The sequence below is a fragment of the Gymnogyps californianus genome, chromosome 1 (assembly GCF_018139145.2).
Source record: "Gymnogyps californianus isolate 813 chromosome 1, ASM1813914v2, whole genome shotgun sequence".
Lineage (NCBI taxonomy): Eukaryota > Metazoa > Chordata > Aves > Accipitriformes > Cathartidae > Gymnogyps > Gymnogyps californianus.
In genome coordinates this window covers 163390689-163410613 of record NC_059471.1, presented here as the reverse complement: position 1 = coordinate 163410613, position 19925 = coordinate 163390689, and the positions used below count along the sequence as shown (strand labels likewise).

At 42.7% G+C, this 19925-nt stretch overlaps 1 protein-coding gene across 5 annotated transcripts in view; it reads left to right on the top strand.

Moving 5' to 3' along the window:
- The window catches only part of TCF20 (transcription factor 20), a 128891-nt gene that overhangs the window by 84623 nt on the left and 24343 nt on the right, over nt 1–19925 (top strand). For 3 of the 5 annotated variants that reach the window (XM_050895012.1, XM_050895003.1, XM_050894995.1), the window contains exon 2: nt 1802–7435. In XM_050895012.1, coding sequence (XP_050750969.1) covers nt 1838–7435 — 5598 coding nt within the window. In that variant the 5' untranslated portion in view covers nt 1802–1837. Of the gene's footprint in view, nt 1–1801; nt 7436–7736; nt 7787–13781; nt 14340–19925 lie in introns of those variants that run through there. The other 2 variants (XM_050895028.1, XM_050895019.1) reach the window with 2 other exon arrangements.

Sequence of the window (19925 nt, the reverse complement as noted above, 5' to 3'; positions counted from 1 at the left end):
GAATTAGAAGTATTAACAATTTGAAAGTTCCCTTCTGATTCTAGTAAATTTTCGGTAATATTCTTGTGGACATCAAGCTGCATGAACCAAGATGCCGTTGAGTTAGCAGAGAGGGATTGTGGAGACATGCATTGCAGTGGGGTTTTTTGTGTGTGTTCTGTAGCCTGCATGCACAAACAGATAGTAGAAACCCAGATACAACCAGGGTGTCTGAAAGACCCTAATGGTAGAGTTAGAGCCTTCTGTATATAACATACATATTAATTAAAAAAAAATAATAATTTTGAGAGGCAGATGGGAAAGGAGCATGATGCCAGACATCGCCTGCTTCTTCTCATTTGTGTGCCCGTTTTCTGGGGACTCTTTGGTGATCTTCTACTTGAACAAAACTTTTAAGTGCAAAACTAGACCATAATTCTGAGTGCGTTCAGTTGAATGTGGCATGCACAAAACATGGCTAAATGAGGAAAATATCGTGCAGGAAAGTCTTCCAGGAAGTCTCCAATCTGAGGAGTCAGGGTTCTGCTTCCTGGAAAAGTGTGAGCATTGTCTTAACATTTATTTAAAGGAAGGAGTCTCTCCAAGTGGCTTTATCCAGTTTGTTTTCAGGAAGAGAAAACCACAAGATGTTTCAGAAATGAAATGCTTTTGTCATCTGTTTATTGATTTTATTTATTTATTTAAATAATAATAAAAAAAGACAGTGTATATGCATATACTTGTTCATTACCATACTTTTCTTAATGCGTCTAGTGATGTGTCAGGCTTTTACAGAAGGACTAGCCAGGGTCCCCAAACAATTTTTGCAGCTGTGGTCCAGTCCTTGAGGATGAGTCACGATTCCACACCCTGAATAATAGATTGAAGTACATAGGAGAGCCTTCCTGAAGTGCATTTACTTAGGAGTTGATTATCTAAATGTAGGTGATCATACATGGTGTTCCAAAAATATATATTCTGGCTGACAAATGTTTTCAGTTAAGTTTCATTCAAGGTAATATAAAAGTCCTAAGAGCTGAAGTTGTAGACCCTTTTGCTCAAATAAAGTGGACTTGTTCTGACGTTCCATCTTTTAAAACAAAGCAGACGGAGGGAAAAAATACCATGTGTTGTCTTGCTGTGTTGGTTTTCAGCTAAAAGTGTCACTGGAGTAGTCAGGAACAGAGTATGGAGCAGATGTCTTTGAGCATGCCTATGCCAGTTCTTTCACAGGTTCCCGTAGATCCTTTTCATTGGAGTATCTTGGTTTGAACTTTGGTCAACTGTATCTTGAGTGTTTTCTAATAAGAGATCTTACCCAGAGTGAAACATGGGCCTTGGATATCATTCCTACAGTAGATCCAAGTGTGGTTTGAGAGTGTTGCAGGGTTCTTGTTGCATCTTTAAACATGGTAGCAAACTACTTGACTACTCCCAGTATTAGCCACAGAGAATAGCTGGAGGGTGACGATTGTTCTCCTTTGCTTTGTAAAATACTGTTGGAAGTTTGTTTCTTCAGGGGCACATAAACAGACCCAGTTAGTAAATGACCGCAGGGAAATATTAATGCTGAAAATGCGCTCCAACTGGTAGTGGGCTACCGACTTGTATTTTCTTGAAAGTGAGTGATTCCTCTTACTTGCATTACCTAGAAGGTTGGAAAGTTGCAAGGAGAGGGGATACACATTGATGTACCAGAAAGTAGGAGACAAGTACTAAATTTTAATTGCTATTAAAACAGTGAAATTGAGCAGCGGTATTGGTGTGACTCGTGGATGCTATACCTTTTTTTTTTTTTTTTTCTCTCTTTCTCCCCATTTAGGAGGGCTTTCGAGCTGCCGCTCTGCTGCTGAACAGCATGCAGTCCTTTCGGGAGCAAAGTAGTTACCACGGAAACCAGCAGAGCTACCCACAGGAAGTGCACAGTTCATCCCGACTGGAAGAGTTCAGCCCCCGCCAGCAGGCCCAGATGTTCCAGAGCTTTGGAGGAGGTGCTGGCAGTGGACGTCGTGGAGCAGCAGGAGCCTCTACAGCAATGCCTGGTGAGAGCTCTGGCCATCAGAGCTACCAAGGTTTCAGAAAAGAAGCAGGAGAGTTTTACTATATGGCTGCCAACAAAGATCCAGTGGCGTCAGGAGGGCAGCAGCCACCTCAGCGCAGGCCTTCTGGACCAGTACAGAGCTATGGGCCCCCTCAAGGGAGTAGCTTTGGGAGTCAGTATGGGAGTGAGGGACATGTGGGCCAGTTTCAAACACAGCACTCAACCCTTGGGGGTGTATCCCACTATCAACAGGATTATACTGGTCCTTTTTCTCCAGGGAGTGCCCAATATCAGCAGCAGGCTTCTAGCCAGCAGCAGCAGGTGCAGCAGCTGAGACAGCAGATCTATCAATCTCATCAGCCTTTACCCCAGGCTTCCAGCCAGCCTGCTTCTAGCACCTCACACTTGCAGCCAATGCAACGTCCATCCACCCTGCCTTCCTCTGCTTCTGGGTACCAGTTACGAGTGGGTCAGTTCAGCCAACACTATCAGCCACCTTCGTCGTCCTCCTCCTCCTCTTTCCCCTCCCCGCAGCGTTTTGGCCAGTCAGGACAGAATTATGATGGAAGCTACAGTGTGAATTCTGGGTCACAGTATGAAGGCCATGCTGTGGGTTCCAATGCACAGGCATATGGGACCCAGTCAAACTACAGCTTTCAGACTCAACCGATGAAAAGCTTTGAGCAGTCTAAGCTGCCCCAAAGTGGGCAGCAGGGGCAGCAGCAACAGCACCCACCTCAGCACGTAATGCAGTATTCAAATGCTGCCACCAAGCTCTCTCTTCAAAGTCAAGTGGGACAGTACAGCCAGACTGAAGTTCCTGTAAGGTCACCGATGCAGTTCCACCAAAACTTCAGTCCAATCTCTAATCCATCTCCTGCTGCATCTGTGGTTCAGTCTCCAAGCTGCAGCTCTACCCCTTCTCCACTCATGCCAGGTGGAGAAAATCTCCAGTGTGGGCAAGGCAACATGTCCATGGGTTCTAGAAACCGAATCCTGCAGATGATGCCTCAGCTTAGTCCTACACCATCTATGATGCCAAGCCCCAACGCTCATGCAGGGGGATTCAAGGGGTTTGGGCTGGAAGGACTGCAGGAAAAAAGGCTCACAGATCCAGGGCTGAGCAGCCTGAGTGCTCTAAGTTCTCAAGTGGCCAATCTGCCCAACACAGTCCAGCACATGTTGCTCTCGGATGCCTTGGCACCTCAGAAAAAAAGTTCCAAAAGGTCATCCTCTTCAAAGAAGGCCGACAGCTGCACCAACTCAGAAGGCTCCTCTCAGGCAGAGGAGCAACTCAAGTCTCCCCTGGCAGAGTCCCTTGATGGTGGCTGTTCCAGTAGTTCAGAGGATCATGGGGAAAGGGTGAGACAGCTGAGTGGCCAGAGCACCAGCTCAGACACCACTTACAAAGGGGGTAACTTAGAGAGATCCAACTCCTCACCAGCACAAGGCTCCCAGAATGAGCCATCAAAACTCAGCAGCAGTCCTGCAGCTAGGGAAGATGTGGCCTCCCCTGATGGGAAGGAAGCTGTGGTGGCTGTGGAAAATGCCCCAAAAGTGAATGAAAAGGCAGTTGGGGTGATTGTCTCCCGGGAAGCCATGACAGGGAGAGTAGAAAAGTCAGGTGGACAAGATAAACCTGCACAAGATGATGCTTCCACAGCCACTCAGGCACCAGCTAGTGCTAGTGGAGCGAAAGAAGCTGGGCATGCAGGGACGCAGCCAGAAACTCAAGGAGGAAGTAAAGGGAGCAAAAGTGCAGATAACACTAACCATAATGGAGAGGGGAACAGCCAGCCTGGTCATGCAGTTGTTGGGCCAAATTTTCCTGCAAGAACAGAACCTTCCAAATCTCCTGGCAGTTTAAGATACAGTTACAAGGATAATATAGCAGCTGGTATACAGAGAAATATTGGTGGCTTTCCACAGTATCCTTCTGGTCAAGAAAAAGGAGATTTTCCGGGGCACAGTGAGCGCAAAGGCCGGAATGAGAAGTTTCCTAGCCTCCTACAGGAGGTCTTACAGGGGTACCACCATCATCCAGACAGAAGGTATTCTAGGAACGCACAGGAGCATTCTGGGATGGCTGGGAGTTTGGAGGGAGCTATGAGGCCCAATATCTTAATAAGTCAAACCAATGAATTGACCAATAGAGGCCTCTTAAATAAAAGCATGGGGTCTCTCCTGGAAGGCCCTCACTGGGGTCCCTGGGATAGGAAGTCTAGCAGCGCAGCTCCTGACATGAAGCAGATAAATCTAGCTGATTACCCTATTGCTAGAAAGTTTGATGTGGAGTCTCAGTCTTCTGCCCATGAAGGGGGAGCGCTCTCAGAGAGGAGATCAGTGATCTGTGACATATCTCCATTAAGGCAACTTGTCAGAGATCCTGGCCCTCACCCAATGGGGCACATGGGTCCTGAGGCCAGAAGCGGAAGGAGTGAACGTCTTGCCCCTGGCTTGAGCCAGTCGGTAATACTCCCTGGTGGTTTAGTATCCATGGAAACAAAGATGAAAGCTCACAGTGGGCAAATAAAAGAAGAAGATTTTGAACAGTCGAAGAGCTCAGCTAGTCTCAATAATAAAAAAACAGGAGACCATTGTCATCCTGCTGGTATCAAGCATGAATCTTTCCGAGGCAACGCTAGCCCTGGAGCTGCAGTCTCTGATGCTGCTCCAGACTACATTCCCCAGCAGGACAGCAGATCGATGCAGATGAGACGAGCACCTGGCAGAACTGGAAGCAGCAGGGGTAAATCACCTTCTCAGTTTCAGGATCTTGCTGATAAGCTGAAAATGTCACCAGGCAGAAGCAGAGGCCCAGGGACAGATCTGCATCACATGAACCCACACATGACACTATCTGAAAGAGTTAACAGGGGTTCCTTGCATTCTGCTTACCCTCAGAATTCAGAAGGCCCATCTTTGGCTTCAGCATATCACACAAATGCTAGGCCTCATGCTTTCGGTGACCCTAACCAGAGTTTAAATTCCCAGTATCATTACAAGAGACAGATATACCAGCAACAGCAAGAAGAATACAAAGATTGGGCAAGCAGCACTGCTCAGGGTGTAATTGCTGCAGCTCAGCACAGGCAGGAAGGAGCAAGGAAGAGCCCAAGACAACAGCAGTTTCTGGAAAGAGTAAGGAGTCCCTTAAAAAATGACAAGGATGGAATGATGTACCTTCAAGGTAGCTCTTATCACGATACTGGAAGCCAGGAAGCTGGGCGCTGTGTTGTGGGGAGTGACAGTACTCAGAGCAAGTGCACCGAGCTGAAACACGGCAACCAAAAATTGCAGCATCATGAATCTGGTTGGGATCTCTCTCGGCAAACTTCTCCTGCCAAAAGCAGCGGCCCTCTCGGAGCAGCCAACCAAAAAAGATTTTGCCCTCAAGAAAGCGATGGGCATCGACGAGAGGAATCTACAGATTTACCCAAGCCTAGTAATGCCATGCTCAGGCTCCCTGGCCAGGAAGACCAGTCTCCTCAAAATCCATTAATTATGAGGAGGAGAGTCCGTTCTTTCATCTCGCCTATCCCTACCAAAAGGCAGCCACAGGATATGAAGAACAGTGGCAGCGAAGATAAAGGGCGACTGATGACTTCAGCAAAAGAAGGAGCTGATAAAACGTACAACTCCTATGCCCATTCATCTCAAAGCCAAGATGTTGGCAAGTCAGTTGCAAAGGGAGATTCCTTCAAGGACCTACCAAGTCCTGATAATAGGAATTGCCCTGCTGTTTCCCTCACAAGCCCAGCTAAGACCAAAATATTGCCCCCAAGAAAGGGGCGAGGATTAAAACTGGAAGCTATTGTTCAAAAAATTACATCTCCCAATATTAGAAGAAGTGTTTCTACCAACAGTGCTGAAACTGGTGCAGATACTGTCACTCTTGATGACATCCTGTCCCTTAAGAGTGGACCTGAAGGAGGAAATGCGGCTGGACACGGACCAGAGGCTGAGAAGAGAAAAGGAGAGATGTCGGATCAAGTGGGGCCAGCAAGCCAGGATACGACTGGTGACATAACTCTTCCAAGATCTTCAGAAGAGTGGCAAAGCAGTGAGGATGATAAAACCAAGAAAGATGTCCCTGAAACTGCCAGTGTTGGTAAAGAAGGAGCAGGATCCAGTGCAGCACCACCACCTTCTCAGAAGTCAGGCGGTCAGGGAAGGTCTGATGGATCTGTAAGTGGAGCCGGAACTCTGACCTTTTCCGACTCAAAAACAGTCCTTTCCCCTTCCAGTGTGTTTACTTCTGAACCAAATCCAAAGTCTGAGGAAAAAGATGGAGATGTGACAAACATTTCACCCAAGCCAGATGGTTTCCCTCCAAAGGGATATTTTCCCTCTGGAAAGAAAAAGGGGAGGCCAATTGGGAGCGTGAACAAGCAGAAGAAGCAGCAGCAGCAACAGCAGCAACTGCCACCGCCACCGCCCCCCCCACCAGTACCTTCACAGTCTTCAGAAGGGGTAGGTGGTGGTGAGCCAAAGCCGAAGAGGCAAAGGAGGGAGAGGCGAAAACCTGCAGCACAGCCACGGAAGCGGAAGCCTAGACGGGCTGCTCCAATTGTGGAGCCTCAAGAACCAGAGATCAAGCTTAAATATGCTACTCAGTCTGTAGATAAAAGTGACTCCAAGAATAAGTCCTTTTTCCCTTATATTCATGTGGTAAACAAGTGTGAATTAGGCGCTGTGTGCACAATCATTAATGCGGAGGAAGAGGAGCAGAACAAATTGGTGAGGGGTCGGAAAGGACAGAGGTCTTCAACACCCCCTCCTAGCAATGCGGAGAGCAAAGTGCTGCCCACCTCAACTTTCATGCTGCAGGGCCCTGTAGTAACAGAATCTTCTGTCTTAGGGCATCTGGTTTGCTGCCTGTGTGGCAAATGGGCCAGCTATCGTAACATGGGTGACCTCTTTGGTCCTTTCTACCCCCAGGATTACGCAGCCACCTTGCCCAAGAACCCACCTCCAAAGAGGGCCACAGAAATGCAGAGCAAGGTCAAGGTACGGCACAAAAGTGCTTCTAATGGTTCCAAGACAGATACGGAAGAGGAGGAGGAACAGCAACAACAGAAGGAACAAAGAAGCCTAGCTGCTCATCCCCGCTTTAAGAGGCGGCACCGCTCTGAGGACTGTAGTGGAGCCTCTCGGTCACTTTCAAGGGGAGCTTCTTGTAAAAAAGCAACCACTGACGGTGGCAGTGGTGGTGAAAAGACTCCTTTGGACTCAAAACCCTCTATGCCCACTTCAGAAGGTGGCACTGAGCTGGAGTTACAAATTCCTGAACTACCTCTTGACAGCAATGAATTTTGGGTCCATGAGGGTTGTATTCTCTGGGCCAATGGGATCTACCTGGTCTGTGGCAGGCTCTATGGGCTGCAGGAAGCTGTGGAGATTGCAAGAGAGATGGTGAGTACCTAACCTTGCTATACAAAATGGTTTGTTTTCATTTGCAATATGTATACCATTTGGAATACCATTTTTCCTTGTTCTTCTCTCATGTCTTACGCAATCATCTTTCATCTTAAATCTCTAGTGGTGTCCTTTTGATGGCCTCATTTAGATGTCTGCCACACCTGGTCAGACAGATTTTTCAGGCATCAAAAAGCTGGATGCTCATTACCTACTAAAACTTCTGGATGTCCAAAGGCTTTCACGTGACTACAATGATTTTTTTTTTTTTCCCCTCCTCCTTATTCTGTCCTATTAGGTATTTAATATTCTCTAGAGCTCTTCTTGGAGTCATACAGTGAAAGGACAAGCGGCAGCAGACACAAATTGCAACAAAGAAAATTCCAATTCAATATTGGGCAAAAAATTTCACAGTGAGGGTTGTCAAACATTGGATTGAAGGAGGGGGAACGACAGAGAAGCTGTGGAATATCTGTTCTTGGAGATGCACAAATGTGACTGGGCAAGGCCCCAAGCAACTCACTTTACTTATGAAGTTGGATCTAGCTTCAAAGTTGGCCCTGCTTTCAGCAGGGGTCCCTTCCAACATAAGTTATTCTGTGACTGTAATACATATTACACAACTGTAGGAGAATTTGCAGTCCTTACAAAATAAGGTGGATAGAGTAGAATCGCACAGAGGTCTGTAAGCTTTAAGTGAAACGTGGATGGGTTTAGTACTGATGAGTTCAATACGAGTTATACCACAAATCGTACTGATAATTGACTTTCTCCAAAGTGCCAGTATACAATGAGTGAGAAGAAATATGTAAAATTAAAGCAGGGACAAAGGGAGAACTTTATTCACAACTACCTGGTTGTGGATGGAGACACTCATTATTCTTGATTTTCTGAGACAGAAGCTGATACTTTAAAACCACAGTTACATGGCTTTCTTTGCCATCATCAGTATGCTGCATCCCCTTATTTATGGTTACCTTTTGCATTATGCTTTCTGTCCTGGGCCAGACCATAGAAGAGGCACTGGACTACTTTTTCCCGTTGCCTTCAGATTCTTCCTTTTCTAAACAGTGTTGGGATCCAGGTTTTATGTTGTCTTCGCTCTGGATTGTTACATACAGCGTGCTTGTTTCCTCCCCATGAGCTTTTCTCTTCAGGCTTGATTCCTGGCTTGTTCTGCATTTTCACTCGCTGTTCTTCGACAGTAATTACATGCTTCTTTGCCCTAACTTGATTTGGCCTGCATTCTTGTTTCTAGCCTCTCATTAAACAAAGTCAGTTAATTTCATTTGGTTTTCATCGAGCCATGCCTGCATGCTTGTTCTGATGCAACTGCTGAATTTCTTATCTCTGATAATTGCAAGGTTTCTTTCAGGATCTCCACCACCGTTTGGATTCTACTCACAGTGTGGCCGTGCTTTCATAGGTCTTGTAGTTCAACAGTATTTTGAATTTGGATTGCTCCAGCCTGATTTTCCCTTTTTCCTGTTTTCAGGGTGTGTCTTTCATTTATGATCCTTGTTCTCCAAATAGCAAATGCCTTCTCTGCAAGTTCTTGAACCACTTGAGTTGTCCTCCAGCAGTCCTTTTGGTGTTCATGTACCTGCAAAGGGGGTGTGCCCGGCAGAAATATGCTATGCTGATAGGCTCTAATCAAACTTGACAAATAGTAGCCCATTATCCACAACATTTTTATATGGGTTTTGCATGTTGTTTGACATCTAGTTCTTTCTCTGCATGGGATCTTGATGATTTTCTGACTGAATACACTTTGGCCTGTCCTTTTTTACTTTCTTCCAACTGTTATGATCATCTCCTTGTCACAAATAGAATTTTTTTTTCCTCCTCTTCTTAACCCTTTTGTCTGCCCTTACGGCACCATACAAGAACATCTCCTTATCTCCCTTGAACCTTGTGTCCTTTCTCTCTACATCTTTCCTTTAATCACTTGCTCAACTCCTAGCTTTTCTTTTCCCTTATAGTACCTGTAGATACAAGTGTTTCCCATTTTTTTTTTTTTTTTTTTAAAGAAGTGTACAAAATGCCTGTGGCCTCTCTTGCCTTTGCAACTACCTCTTAATTTTCTTTCCCTTTTTTCATCTCAAAATTCTTTGAGTGCATTGTCTGGGGCTCTTGTCCTCCACTGTGGCTTTGATTGTGCTCTACTACAATTGTAATCAGTGTTTACGGTGATCTCTTCCTAGCTAAGGTTCAGATCCAGTACTTCATTTTCCTTTGCCTGTCAGCTACATTTATCACTATCAGCTGTGCTGCTCTTGGAGTGTTGTTCCACCTTTGTTCCCTGTCTGTGTCCTCTTTTGATCACCTCCTTTCTCTCCACTGTTTTTGGCAGAGGCTGTTGTTCATTACTCCCAGCTTTTTCTGTGGGGTTCCCTGAAGTTCTGCTTGTGCTTTCCTTCCCTTTATCCTGGAATACCACGCCTTTGGGTAGCTTCTGGTAACCCAGTCACTTTTTTCCAGAGTCTTGTAGAGCTTCCTTTTTGCTCCAGATTCATGTTCTTCTGCCACAAACTTAAAAATTGTTCTTGAATTCATGGTGAGTTCTCAGACTCTCACTTCAAAACGTGGCTTTTAATCTACATCATCCTTAATCTATCATCTGCCATCTTGTCCTGATTTTCCTGTCACTCAGATTCAATCTCATTTGATCTTAAAATTATTTCTTCCTTCCTATTCAAGGCTGTAAGAAATACTGCTTACTTTCTGTGTGTGAGAAGTAATATGTAGCCTTTCAGTGCTCTGCACTGTTCTGTCTGGGTCCGTTTTTAATCTAGTTATAAGACTCTGAACTTTCAGAGGCAGGGACCGTTTTCTTGTGTGTGCTTTGTTTTGTTATGTCTTACACAAACACAGTAACAGGTGTCCTAACTGAATGCTGGGCTCTTCTGCATTACACCCGTAAGAGTAATCCATCTTTCTCTTTCACCTCTGTCACAAATAATGGAATAGGTTTTCTCCTAGCATTATTTTTTCCTTAACCTTTTCATCCTATTGTAGCAAACTGTAGTGCTGTATTCTCCTCTGGAAGCAGTATATCCTCCCCCCTTCAGCTGGGAGAGGGTTACGTGCAACACGAAGATGGCAGTCAGGGTATTCAGAGATGTACCTGCCAGAAGCCATCCTCAGGCAGTGGAAAGGCTCTGTTGAACTAGACTCTTTTGCCCTGCTGCCTGAGGATAGCCTTCTGGCTCAGACAGCTGATTTTCTATGCTTGTTGTGTATGCTCTTTCTTTACCTTTTCCTTGCTTTGCAAGTGTGTTTTCTTTTTGTTCCCTCTGACATGCAGTTCATCACTGTTAGTGTCCTGGAAAAGCAGACATGCAAACCATGTAGCTGCTTGGTAGCAGGAGAGAGTAGACAGATGTGTGCACAAGCATACAGGAATCTAGGTTTTTAGATTTGGTCTAGGGTAAGGAAAGACATTAGTTTATGGCATATGAAGGGTCATGAGCCTGGAAGTGAATAATTCATGTATGTAACGCCTTCTGTGCAAATGAAATACTGCCATAATTCAAAATCTATGTAAACTGTAATACCCATAAAAGGCAAATGCACACCAAATTTAAACTGAATCCACACCATTAGGTGAGTTGAAATATTTTCTTTAGAGATCTGGCTCTATTGTTGCTTATGCAACATCCCAGTATAGGAATAAGAAACTTAAACTTCTGGTCAAATTTTTTGGTCTCTCTTCTTACAGTCATGTCAACCATTTCTTTGCATTTATAGATTTGGAAAACTAACAGTTGCATGCAGTTTGCTATAAATACCTTTTAAGGAAACAATGTCCTACCTTGTTAATCTTCGCGTTGTTTTGCTATTCATGAGAAACTCATGAAACTTGGTTACCTTTGAAACTGGCAAAATTATGGAATCACTTTGGTAGTTATCAGCAGATTTAATGTTCAAAACACTTGATGGTCTTTATTCTTAGTATTAAATTTAAGAAGCTGTAAGTGAAGAGAAGAACAATGCAGAGAACATTCTTTGTGATAGGTTGAGTTGCAGAATCCGAGAAGATAGTTCTACTATTGTTTTCTAAAAAGCTGTTCACTAGGAGGTGTTATGCTGTTTCTTGGAAATTTTTTTTAGAAAACACTTTTTTCACAAGGCAGAGGCTTTGGCTTAGCCACAGGTATTACTTCTGGGGTTTTTTTGGTTGTTTTTTTTTTAAACCCCCCCCCCCCCCCTTGTCAGAATTGACCTTGCTGAAGACAAATGTAGCTCTTGTTTCTGCTGACAGTGCTCTGTGAAAGGAAAACTTGTTTATCCCTCTCTTAAAGATCTCTTTTAAAAGGTCTAAAGAATTTAATGCTTTTCTCATCAATCTCTGCTTCATTCCCAGCTTGAGAAATCTTTTAATCCTTATACGTGGAAAGAAGTCCTTGGAACCTGTTTCCTATATTGCTTCTTATTGAAAGGATCATCTTGGGTTTCAGTCAGGAGAACTTCTGAGTAACAAGCGGTGAAGGGTAAAATCTGCCCATGATCTACAGTATAATGGAAGGAGATTCTGGGCTTTCTCTCACCAATCTGGAATTTTGTCTGTCCAGCTCTCCATGGATTATCTCTCAAAGCCTGCTGCTTCCCTGAAGAGGAGAAATCTACCTGCTTTAGGACTGGTAACAAGCTTGTTCAGAAGGTCAGACTGACTTTGGAGAAAGTTTTTAAAAACCACATATGGGCTCACAGAAGTGCAGAACCTAAACGCATGTCTCTTTCTTTGCAAATTGATACTTAGATATTTGAATTTTTCGTTACTGTTGGCAGTGACAGCCTTCTGGCTCATGTTGAGTGCGCCTTTGTTAGTTTATAGGGCTGGAGGTAGGTTTACATATGCTATCCAGATTTCACGGAGAACAACTTATGGTTTCGCACGGAAAAGTTGTTCTTGACCACTTAAGACTCCTGATAGTTGATCTCCTGCAGTATCTTATCTGTGGAAGTCTGTACCATAGAGGAAGTAAGGATTGCCTATCTATAATATTTTGTTTACTCTGTTGCTTTCATAGAACCATTTTCTTTTGTTTGCCTCTGCCATTCTGGTAGCTGGTAACTAGCTGTAAATTGGGTAAAGAAAGGTGCCTAGAGGGATCGCTAGGAATTAAGCTATTTATATTCTCAGATTTGGGAAATGAAAACCTAACAAAAAAGCTCCCACAGTCTGTAAGTAATTGCTTTTAAAAGGTTCCTAACTGTGTGGCTAATCAAATGCCTAAGCTAGGGAATCAGTACGAACTGAGAAAATTGTGGAAGGTTAGCCACCTCTGGCAAAACAAAGCAAAACAGTTCCTAGCCCCAGAAACCTGAGTAGTATAGCACCATGAGTCTAAAGGTGTCAGTTTATTCTGAATGTCTCATTTGGCATAGGTGTACTTTGTTATCCCTAAGCCAGGCTAGGAGCGAGTTGCTGTCAAGAGGGGTGATCCTACTTTATCATCTTTGCAAGCTGCTTGCTCCCACTGTTTCCCTTGTGCTAGATCTACCAACTGTGCATTTGCACAGTGGGTTGCTTTTTTTTAGCTAGCTAATCCATCAGAAAACTAGCTTGGAGTGGGGGATCTTTGTGCTTTCAGATCAGCCATCTGAATCCGCTTACTCTCTGAAACATGATTGCTGTGTCTGACAGGGAGGGCCCTTTCCACTGGTAAATATGACCATTAGATCAAGTTAGCTGTAACACAAAATTGTGCCCAGGTGACACCACTGCTTGCAAGGTGTTTTAGGCCCACGGTGCTACTGTTTCTAAGTGTTAGGAGATGAATGCTGACTTTTCATTATCCTTCTTTTTAGAGAAGAAAAATGTGCAGAACCTGACTTTTTTTTTTTCTCCCCGCCCCTCAAGTGAAGTTCTGCATCAGGTCAGGGTTCAGCTGAAATAATAATCTGCTTCTTTAAAGACCACATGCCTGACAAACAGAGGAAGGAAAACCTGTTTCTTACACCCAGACCTGTAATAGTAGGGAGAAATCTCCAGAGTAGGAAGAAGTGACACTGGAGCTTGTTAATTTTTCACTGTGGGGAGAGGAAAACCAGTAACGAATTTAAAACCTGCCTGTTAGCAGTGGTTGAAAAAGGGGTGTACTGAGAACATTGTCTGCTTTTTTTCTCTCTGGCAAGAGCTTTTAGTATTCTTCAACCCCTCAAGTGAGGAGTACCACAGAATCTCAAGGCATCTTCTACAATTACCCTCAAAGTGGTTGTGTTCTTGGTTTTCATTGACAGACTGTGTCCAAACATCTAGTTGCGTGATCTGGAAATGTGCTCTTTCTTGAAGACAGTTCTTAGTACAATTAGTTTAACATTCATTTTCATTCCTCAGGAAATGGCAGCATCTTTAATATTCTTCTGCAGTGTTACAAAAATAAGGAAGCATGAAATTTTGGGTGGAGAAGAAATTCTGAAAGACAGGCTGAATAATGAACTTCAGATTTGGTTTTCTGAGAAAGGCATTGCCATCTGGTGCACTACTGAAACTCTGTGCTGTCATGCCTCCTGGTCTGTAAGAGTGTGCCGCCACAGAGATGAGAACCTGGTAGGAGCCCCTGTTGTATCTCAGTTCATTGCCTTCCTGTGGTAGGGACCTAGAAGTGTGAATGACTAGTGCTACCGCACTTTGTAGCTCACAGCAGCTCTGTATATTGGTATCACGAGCCTCAAATGCCAAAGAGGTGAGCAGACAGAATCCACATCTACATTTCTGATGCATATATTTCAATATCTTGAGTGATTGGAAGCCATTAATTACATTTGTGAAATGAAGCTGGCTTTCCTTGGCTTTATTGTGAGTAGAAATCAGGTAAAACTGGTGCAGCATATTGGTGATCATGGATTGTAGGTGGCAGGAAGTACGGTTTAGTTGAGGTCTCAAATATAAAGATGATATTGGGAAAAAAGGAAAGACTTCTCCAGTATTGACCTTTTGTATGGGGGCAGAGAGAAGATGAAGGGTAGGCAGGGAGGTAATTTCTGTGCATCTTTACTAGCAGGCTCCTTTGCCATTACTTTATCCCAAAGTACGGGCATTGTGTCTGTGCTTGCATGTGGCTTTATATCTTACTGTTTGTCTAGCATGTAGAGTGAGGAAAAGGGAAAATAGGTTTACTGACAATAGACTGTTGGGAAAGAATAGGATGTTTAACCACTTACATTAGTTGTAGCCAGGAGCACTGGAAACTAGTATGTAAAAAGGAGCTTGCTCATTCCACAGTTGTGGCCTTTCTATAAAGCATCAGGGATCCTCAAAATCTATGTACAATTTTTGTTTAAAAACACATTTAAATAACTTTAATTTCTAAGAAGCTCTTCCAAATGTGAATGGGGCCTTCTCTGTGCAGGAGAATTCTAAATAAAGCTTTAGAGCTTTTTGTCTGGCTATCCACAAGCTCACACAATCCTTTTTGTAAGATTTAAGTTGCCTGTTATTGTAGAGATGCCAGACTCTTGCCAAATTCTCAATAGCGAGTGAATAAAATGCATTTATGTGTCATTTTAGCTTGAAATTTTTTTAAGCTGTTCTGGCAAAAAGGTTGTTAAGATTCCCCAGAATTGGGGAGGAAGGTGGTTGTCCTGTTTGTGTTTTGTTTTGTTAACTTAAAAAAGTTAGTTCAGTTTAACTTAGACTAATTCCAGATGGTAGTCACTTGAGCTGTATCCCCTTAACTTCATTAGAAGAATGCTACTAACAAGTAAGTGTTGAAGGACATTCAAGAACTTCAGAAGTTTATTCTGCTCCATGCCTCTGTGTTTAAAATGGTCTATATTTGATTACAACTAGGCAAAAATGCAAACCTGAAAAAATATTTTCCCTGATTTTGAAAAAAATTATTTCTTCTTAATCTTTCTTTGCTTGTTCAGTTTGATAAGAGGTTAATTTCTGGAGGTAAGAATTCATGACTTTCTGTTATATAATATTGTGTGGATTATTAGAATTACATTCTAACTTTTGTAAGACTTTTTAAATAAAAAAAATTTACCGTTTCTCTGTGGGTTTTTTTTTTTAAATAAACGTTATCCTGAATCCTTTGATCACTGAATAAGCAAAAATAATGCTTCAGCTATACTAATGTTCTACCATTCATAATAAAGGAAAGCTCTTCAAACACTGCAATGCAAACCAAGTTCATAAAAAGCATATGTAAGCATAGTGGGGTAGGAATAAGCTAAGCCAGACTGGGGTAGGAATGGTGCAGGCAAAACTGAGACACTTACTGGTGGTGGTGTGAGATTTCTTTAAAATAAAATATAGAAAGCAGTTCTTAAACTTTTTTCTTTTCCAAAGTAAATTTTCATCTATCTGCCCATTATAAACCTAGTTATATAACCCCAGTATCTTTTTTTAATTAGAGAAATATGTTCTGAAAGAGGTTAGATTAATTTCCCTAGATTTAGAAAGATGAGTAAAAATAAAACTGAAGTATGATGAGTATTCATGTAATAATTTTAGAAACTACAGCAAAATTAAAACTCGTTTTTTTGCCTTGAAGAATGTTACTCTGCAGAGACAAGAATTGGAGAAAAGAGGTTCTGTCTGTGCGGCACATTTTGCCTGAGGTTATGGAAGAAGCCAGGAATGGAGTTTGGGTTCCCTGAATCTTAAAACCATCCTTTTCAGCTAAACTATGCTATTCTTACACTGTTGTGCTCTGGGTAGTTTTTCTTTCTTGGCAGAGGAAATATTTTTCAAACAATTTCGTACACTTAGTTGGACTCTGTGTGAAGTACAGGATAGTCTTCATGGATAGAGCACTTTGGAAAAAAGTTATTAATGAACCTTCATTGTTACGGATTGGATCTCAGCCAGCTGCTTAGTGATTAAAGTTTAATTGCATGATGATTAGTTTTCATTAGTAAGCAATTAGCATTTAACAGCAGTCTTGTATTGCTAGAGCTATGGGTAAGCATAAGTGGCTTGAGCCATGTTGAGAAGGTATGTAGCTGGAGATGTGTGCACAAAGTTGCTTGGGGAACGTGAGGATGGGAATTCTGATGTTGGTTGCCCTCAACAACTCATTCCTATTGCAGCATTGAGCCAGGAGGGGAGATAGGAGTGGGAAATGGAGCAAATGGCCAAAACAGCACAGCCTGGACATAGGGCACAGAGACTGGCTGTGGATTAGCCCCTCAGGTGGAGAGCTATCAAAAATAATCGTCTTCCTCAAAGGGCCCTTTGAAGTTCTGAGTTGCTCTCACAGTAATGCTGGTTTTCATAGTGTTATTCTGCTCCTTGCCACAGCTAAAACTTTTTCAGAATCCCCCCCTGAACTTGATGAAATGCCCATTTTTACTGTGATAGCAGTTCGTGATTGCTTTGTGCCATGTGAGGTAAATTAGGAGAAAGATGAGTGCAGGGTAAGGGCTGGGGGAAGTGAAATAGATGAGGTAGTAAGTGGAATAAGATGAGGGTAGAGGGAGGTAGGAATATAGCAAAAGGTCAAGGCTCCTTTGCTGTTAAAGGTACAAAAGAGTGAAGAGTGTCCCTTGTAAACCACTTCTGCTCCACTGAGGAGTCTGTTGTGAAGATGAAATATGGTGGTAATTTCATTTAGGCTAAGTTAGGGTTGTTAGAAGCTGTTCTTCTCCCCCACACCTCCCCTTCTGCCAGCACTGCTGCTCTGTGACTGAACCAAGTCAGGTAGCTAATGTGGCCAGCAAATTCTCCCCTCCCTCCTCCTGCCCCCCCTCATTTTTATCAAGCTAATTTTTCGGCTGGACCAGCTTTCTTGACTCTTAGTGTCAGTACTGATACAGGGAAATGCCCCAGCTAGGGATAGGAGGGGGCAGCAGGTTGTGCAAGTACAAACTGATGTCTTAAAATGGTCTGGAAGTGAGTGGACTGGTCAAGACCATGACTTCAGATAGAAAGTTTTTCCAGAATGATATTACTAATTACACAAACTAGTAAATTCGATAAAAGGTACATTTTAAAATTTGTCTAAGGTGGTTCTCAAATGTATATAGCTTTGCAGCATTTATTACTGATGTCAGGTGCAACCATGTAGTTCTCTAGACATATGAAAAGGTAGGGTTTTTTCTTTATTATCCTATGATCTAGAAGCACTAGGGACTGGATGCTCCCTCCCCTCCTCTGGCCTAATTTGCCAGCCGGAGTAACCTAAAGCAGGCATTTCTCTTCAGTTAAAAGGACTAAAATAGCTGCAGATTCTTTAGAGAAATTCTAGCAGTGCTCAGGGTGTGACTTTAATCATGTAGATCCACTTAAGTTGTCTTCAGACTTGCTGAGCTGTTGGTAAGAGTAGACATAACAGCATAGGACTAGCCATAAAATACCAACCCTACTCAAGACACAAAGACCATGGTGAGTGGCAAAGCCTGCCCAGGGCTCTGCATCCTGCAGCTGCGCTGTTGGTCAGCACCTGAGCTACCAGTGGTAAAAACAGATTGCGTATGTCTTCTTGAGGTCTCGTTGCACAACCGATCGTAGCATAAATACGCTTATGTCTTATCTCAACCAGCTAATTGTTGTCTGTGTCCTAAGCTTTCCTTCTGTTTGAGAAAATATTAAAGGTTGATGTTAAAAACTGATTGTGCAGTTGTCACTTACTAGTGATTCCCCGCCCCACCCCCCCCACCCCCGTTTCTAGCTCCTTGCATGTTTTCTTTTGATTTATGCTTAGGTCCCTTAGTTCTGACTCAGCTGTATGTTTGTCTTTTTCTCATGGCTTATCATTTCACAAAATGTGGTTTTGTTGGTACTTTACACTATACTGCTGTTAATTGCAGCTTTTCTTGCACCTCTGACTCCTTTATTCTTACTGAGAACTCACGCTTGCTAAGTTTCAGAAAGTTATTGATGATTAACAGAGACTGTCCAGCTTCATAAAAGACTTACTACTAAGGGAGGGGAAAAAGAAGGGTGTCCTGGCATGAATCTCTGAAATGGGAACTTTCTCTAAAGGACACTGCTGCTCGATGTGAAACTTAAAAGGAAAAAAAAGAGGAGTGGGGTGGGAATGGGAGGGAAAAGCAACTTCATGTACTTGAGTTCAGGTTTGGGAGCTGTGAACTTTTCAGACTTTGTGCCTGCACTGTCAAAAATTCCCTACGTGGCCTTTGACAAGTCGGTTAATTATTCTGTAAAGTAGGCTTTAAAACGACTTGTTTTGTGACCATTAAAACAAATTTGTAGGGTGCTTTGAAAATTGAAAGTACGGTATGTGTTTTAAATTGTCAGATGTTCTTAATTAGATTGGAAGATTAGGGAGCTGATACATGTTTGTGCATGTATCATTTAGAGTCAGGTCCACAGAAGATAATAAAAATGTTTTGTTATGTGTTCATCTGACGCTAGCTTTCTCTTTTCTTGTAGAAAGTTAAAATGGTGAAGATCCTAACTTGAATGTATTGGTACCATATGTGAATTCATTATTATATTTAATTGTTAAGTGTTTTCTGGGGGAATAACTCTTCAAGTTAAATTTAATCACTAAGATTTCAAGGTTGACACAATGCATAACCAATGCTTTCCAGAAAACCAACAATTTTTTTTAGATGTTAATTTTGGGAAATTGTTTAGGTTAGATTAGAAAAATTCCAATACCCATATTACAGGTACATAAAACTATTTTACGAGGTTTTAATGCAGTCTTAACTCCTATACTTAAATTTAATTATTCCTCCTTTGAAGCGTCACACATTATCATTGGGGAGAATAAGGATTCTTTAGTGATGCCACATGGTACTATTCCTCTAAGCAGAAATCTGCAGAGGCAGTTCCTGGGGAACAGGAGTTTTGAGTAGTTACCAATAAATTCAGTTTTGTGGACAAATAGCTTCAAGCGTAGTGCCAAAAGAAGAATTTTCCGTTCTGAGTTTCTGAAGCTGTCTAACAAAGAAGACTTTACTGCTGACTTACACTTCTGCTTTTGGGCTAGAACCTTCAGAAGATGGAGGAATAAGAAGTGAGAAGAGGGTGTGCCTGTGTAAAATAAATGAAAAACAAAACAAAAATGCCTGTATCCTTAAATTTCTGCCTCAGGTGAAAAAAGATTGAAATTTCTCTTTGATCTTGCACAGTGACTTATCTCTAGTAGTCTATGGCTCATACCAGTCCTTTTTATCTTAGTATAGATTGATCTAGATTTATAAAAACTGAAGACGTGGCTTGCAAATAGTTAGATAATATTATTGCCTTTGCCAGGATTCAGGAGTGTTCTGAGCCCAAAAGATCTTCATTAGGTTTTTTTCTCTTCAGATCTGGGGAGAACCACACAGCTCCTTAATCCTTAGATGGAGGAAGTTCTTCCCCCAGGAGAACATTAAGTCTGTCCTTTAAGGAAGCTACTGACAGTATCTCAGCTGCTTTGTAGTATCCAGCTGGAATGCCATCCAGCCTTGGACTTCTGCTGCTATTTATATTTGCTGCCACTTCTAAACTGCTGCTAGCCCACACGAAGTTTTCCTGTGTCGTGTGTCTCTGGCAAGCCTACTGACCCTAGATATTTTT